We start from the raw sequence: 3,858 nt of genomic DNA, 5'->3' as shown, positions 1-3,858 counted from the left end.
ACAGGCTATGCCTACTTTTGCTGTAGAACTGTATGCTATTGACTTTTTGTGATTGACACGGTGCAGTGTGTGGAAGATCAAGGCGTTGCGCTTCCGATAAGAATTGTTTGTTTGTTGAAACGGGGAATTTTTCTGTACAATTAATCGACAAATTATAGTAAAAAATAATTTTTTTTGTGGTACCTTCAGGAAACTGAATTTGACTCCATCCGACTACAAGACAACACCTTCACGGAAGTCTCGGATGATTCACCGGATTGTATTTGCGTGCCGAGTGCACGCTGCAGGAGCAATACTAGCGGGAAACAGACCAGGTAAAATTGCTTCGTTTATCAACAAATGAAAAAACTCATTTATTACCATCGATTCACGGTTCTAATATTTATATATTAAAATGCAACTTAACGTTACTCCCGTCCTTCGGCACGATCATACTTCCCCCCTATGGACGGTGACACGATTTTCCATCTTGACTAACGTTGATAAACGCAAGACAGAAAAGTCACCACCCGGCGGCGATGAGTTTCAAAAACGGTTCCTCAAAACGCAAACCAACGTAACGAACAACCGTCTGCGTTTGATTTCCCCTGTATCTAACCACCATCCGATTAAACCATCTCAAACAAACTGCTCTATACTATTCGCCTGCAGTTCCATCAACCGCCACGCCGATTTGGGATTCAGTTCGTTCGGATCCCGACACAGAACCCACACGTAGTTGCATCGCATCACCTTCTCCGGATCGCCTTCCACCACATTGTTCTTGCTGTCCCGCACGCACATAATCTGCTGCGTCTGGAAGGTAATAATCAGCACCGGACCTTGCTCCATCACCTTTCCCATCGCAAGATCCACATTTTCAATGTCCAAAATTTTAGAATCCAGGAAGAAACCGGCCTTCTGTGCCTGTGCGATCGGTGTCGCTATGATGTTATAGGTACTCTCGAAACACCAATCTTTCAGTACTTCCAAATCACCGCGAACCATCGCCTCCAGAATGTTCGGGATAAAGTCGTTTTCGCAATCACGCAGAAACTGTTTCTGCTCGAAATTCGGATCGATTTTGCAGATCTCGGTTAACGTTTCCGACAGTTCCGTTTTCGAGAACAGGTTGCCCATCACGTCGCTCATTTTGTCCGTCAGCAATCTGTAATTAAAATATTGTTTTCGTTAAGCTTAACAGTTAAGAACCGTTTCCAACTAACCTCGAAGCTCGAATCATGGGATTCTCCGACTCGTCATACTTCATCTTCCAGGACATCATCTTGTTCACGTAGGCGTTGTTATTCTTAAAATCCTCCCAGCTCTGATAGAACTTACTATCCTTGTGCAGCTCCATACCCAGCGCATCGGTATTGGCTTCGAAGACACGCGACGCATCGGCCAAATTAACTTCCACCCTTTTTCTAAGCTGTTCCGGTGCCCGGTAAACCCTCGCTCCGATTCCCTGACTATCGATTTCCTGCCGTACAGCCTTGGTAGCCTCACTGATCCCCCGGAAGGCACCACTCTTACCCAACTCTTGACCTTTTTCCGCTATAGTTTCACCCATGCCTTTGGCAGTTTTGCCAATCTCCTCCCCGATCCGACCGGCCTTTCGTGCGATATCGGTCCTTGCCGCTTCGTCCAACACTTCCGACACCTTCCCCCGAATCTTGTCCAGGTTTTCCTTCAACACTTCACTACCTTTGGAAGCTTCCGATTCGACGGTGTTAAACTTTTGCCGCGCTGCCTTCAGTGCTTCGGATTCCTCTAGTTTTTGTGCTTCCTCGCGGAACTTTTTCAGATTGTCCTTCATCTCCTTATTTTTTTCCATTTCGTTTTTGATGTTGTCCAGAACTTGGGAGAAAAACCCGGGCCGTCGGGATGAGTAACACTGAAAACAAGCGGAAATCGATTTTGTTTTGAATGAATCGGTGAGCAGCGAAGGGGTGATTACATCACACTCATTGGTCACGGTGAAGTGAATCAGTTTTTTTTTAACTTACCGCCGTGCATTGGAGGGTGGCATTCTGTAACCGGTAGGCGGATATGCTGGAAACTGCCGTCGTTCGGTTCAGGAAGACGATTCTTCCTGCTTTGCTTAATCGATGCTGTAAAGAGTAGGATTTGAAAATTCTTAAATTGTACGAGGAACCGCATTGCTCAAGGTCGACCGTCGCTAAGCTGACACGAGCTGGGGGAGCCAAAACTTACCATTATTAATCGAGATTGATCGGTGCTGGATCGGCTATGCCGGGACTAGGTACGAACGTGTGTTTGGTTGGAATTATTACGGGGAATAGTAGCTTAATATTTCATTTTTGTACGGATCACTTTTTGCAGAACAATCACTAGTAACACTCGCACGTACGCACGACAGTGAATGATGCAACGAAACGAGCCGACGTTAAAGCAAACCAGAGCGCTGGCGGGAGAGACGTCAAATCGAAAATTGCGTTTCTGTTCGTCAAGTTGGTAGGGTTGATGACGTTTCGTCAAATATAGGGTAAACGGTAAAATTATGTTCTAAATCTCGTGATTTATTTTCAGTTTAACACTTCCTCTGAAAAATATTCGAAGACCGTTGGTTATATAGATAAATTAGTCAAGAATATATAGGAGGGGATCAAAGAAACATAAAAAGGACAATTTTCTAGACCCGATTCAAAAAATATTATACGAATTTCAAAAATTACACTGTAAAAAAGATATTTAAAATGATCAACACAGAAAAATAAGGTGAAACAATCTTACTTTAGGTCGATTTATGCGAATTTTTTTGTTGAAATTTGTCCAAACATATTTTTGGTTTGCTTTAACAAACCGTGAATTTAGAAATGAACCGAAATATTAGGTTGTTATTTTAAATAATTATATGTTGGATGTTCCAGTTTGACAACAGGCAACTCTTTTAAAAATTCAAACAAACTATTACCAAAAATCTAATTGATCCTTTATGAAAATCAAATAAGATAAAAGCCAATATACTTATACTGTTCTGGTTGGAATTTGATCAAATATATTTGGCCTTCATCGTCTGTAATTTTTGAGGCTGAAAAATTATTACTGATACAAATTTATGCAAAATTTAAGCCGGTTTTTATCGCAATAGATAAGCACATACTTATACGATTTCTGTTTATTCTACAATACGATTTCAATAAAATGTGTTTGGCTCTAGGCGCAGATCACTTGTGATGCATTTTTAAAAATCAGCGAAATTAAATGCATTTATTTCCATCAAAATAGAGATTCATAATGCATTTTGCGTTGCGTGCAATGTCTTTTGAGTTGCGTGTAAGACGTCAAAACCCTACGAAAAAACTAGCCCTACATTCCACAAAACGTCGAATAAAGTGGATCAGCGTAGGACGTTTTTTGAACAAACTTTTCTGCGAGGGAGTGCAAAGTTGATGCAAAAATGGAAATTAAATGCATTTTTTCTAATTTGATGCAATTTTTTTATACATTCCTAGAGTGATCTGCCCCTAGGTTGAAACCGTTATCTCCAACCGGAAATACGTATTGGAAAAGGATTGCTGGATATAATCCAGTTCCAAATACACTTAAGCGCAAGCGTGAAGATGACCAGCTAAAAACCAAAATCACTAATATTCGTGGATCCAAGGCTGCGTTTGAAACAATAAAAACAGTCTCACCACCTGAAGAGCTGTTGTGGGTCTACTTGTTAGCATTTGACCCCAGCACAACGGATGACGATGTTTCGACTCTAGTGATAGAATGCCTGGGCGAGGATATGCAACCAAAGATAGTTCGTCTAGTTCCTAAAGACAAGGATGTCACATCTCTGAGCTATATTGCATTTAAGATCGGCGTTCGTAAATCTTATAGGGATAAGGCCCTCTTTAAACAATC

The 3,858-nt window shown here is 41.5% G+C and overlaps 1 protein-coding gene across 1 annotated transcript; it reads right to left on the bottom strand.

Annotated features, from left to right (window-relative positions):
• Positions 1-328: 328 nt before the first annotated feature.
• LOC131688979 (mitochondrial import inner membrane translocase subunit TIM44) lies at positions 329-2,396 on the bottom strand. Its single transcript, XM_058973688.1, has 4 exons — positions 2,197-2,396; positions 1,989-2,093; positions 1,206-1,876; positions 329-1,147 (listed from the first exon to the last, which is right to left on the bottom strand). Exons 1-4 carry the CDS (start codon positions 2,197-2,199, stop codon positions 619-621), a joined length of 1,308 nt encoding a protein of 435 aa, XP_058829671.1. The 5' UTR covers positions 2,200-2,396; the 3' UTR covers positions 329-618.
• Between the last annotated feature and the right edge of the window lie 1,462 nt (positions 2,397-3,858).

Source organism: Topomyia yanbarensis, chromosome 1 (assembly GCF_030247195.1).
Source record: "Topomyia yanbarensis strain Yona2022 chromosome 1, ASM3024719v1, whole genome shotgun sequence".
Taxonomy (NCBI): Eukaryota; Metazoa; Arthropoda; class Insecta; order Diptera; family Culicidae; genus Topomyia; species Topomyia yanbarensis.
The sequence above is the reverse complement of the archived record's forward strand: the minus strand, read 5'-3'. Positions and strand labels throughout refer to the sequence as shown.

Coding starts and splice junctions, on each gene's coding strand:
- LOC131688979 (XM_058973688.1), bottom strand. Junction 1,877..1,988: donor CCACCCTCCAATGCACGGCG/GTAAGTTAAAAA, acceptor GCTTGTTTTCAG/TGTTACTCATCCCGACGGCC. Junction 1,148..1,205: donor CCCATGATTCGAGCTTCGAG/GTTAGTTGGAAA, acceptor TTTTAATTACAG/ATTGCTGACGGACAAAATGA.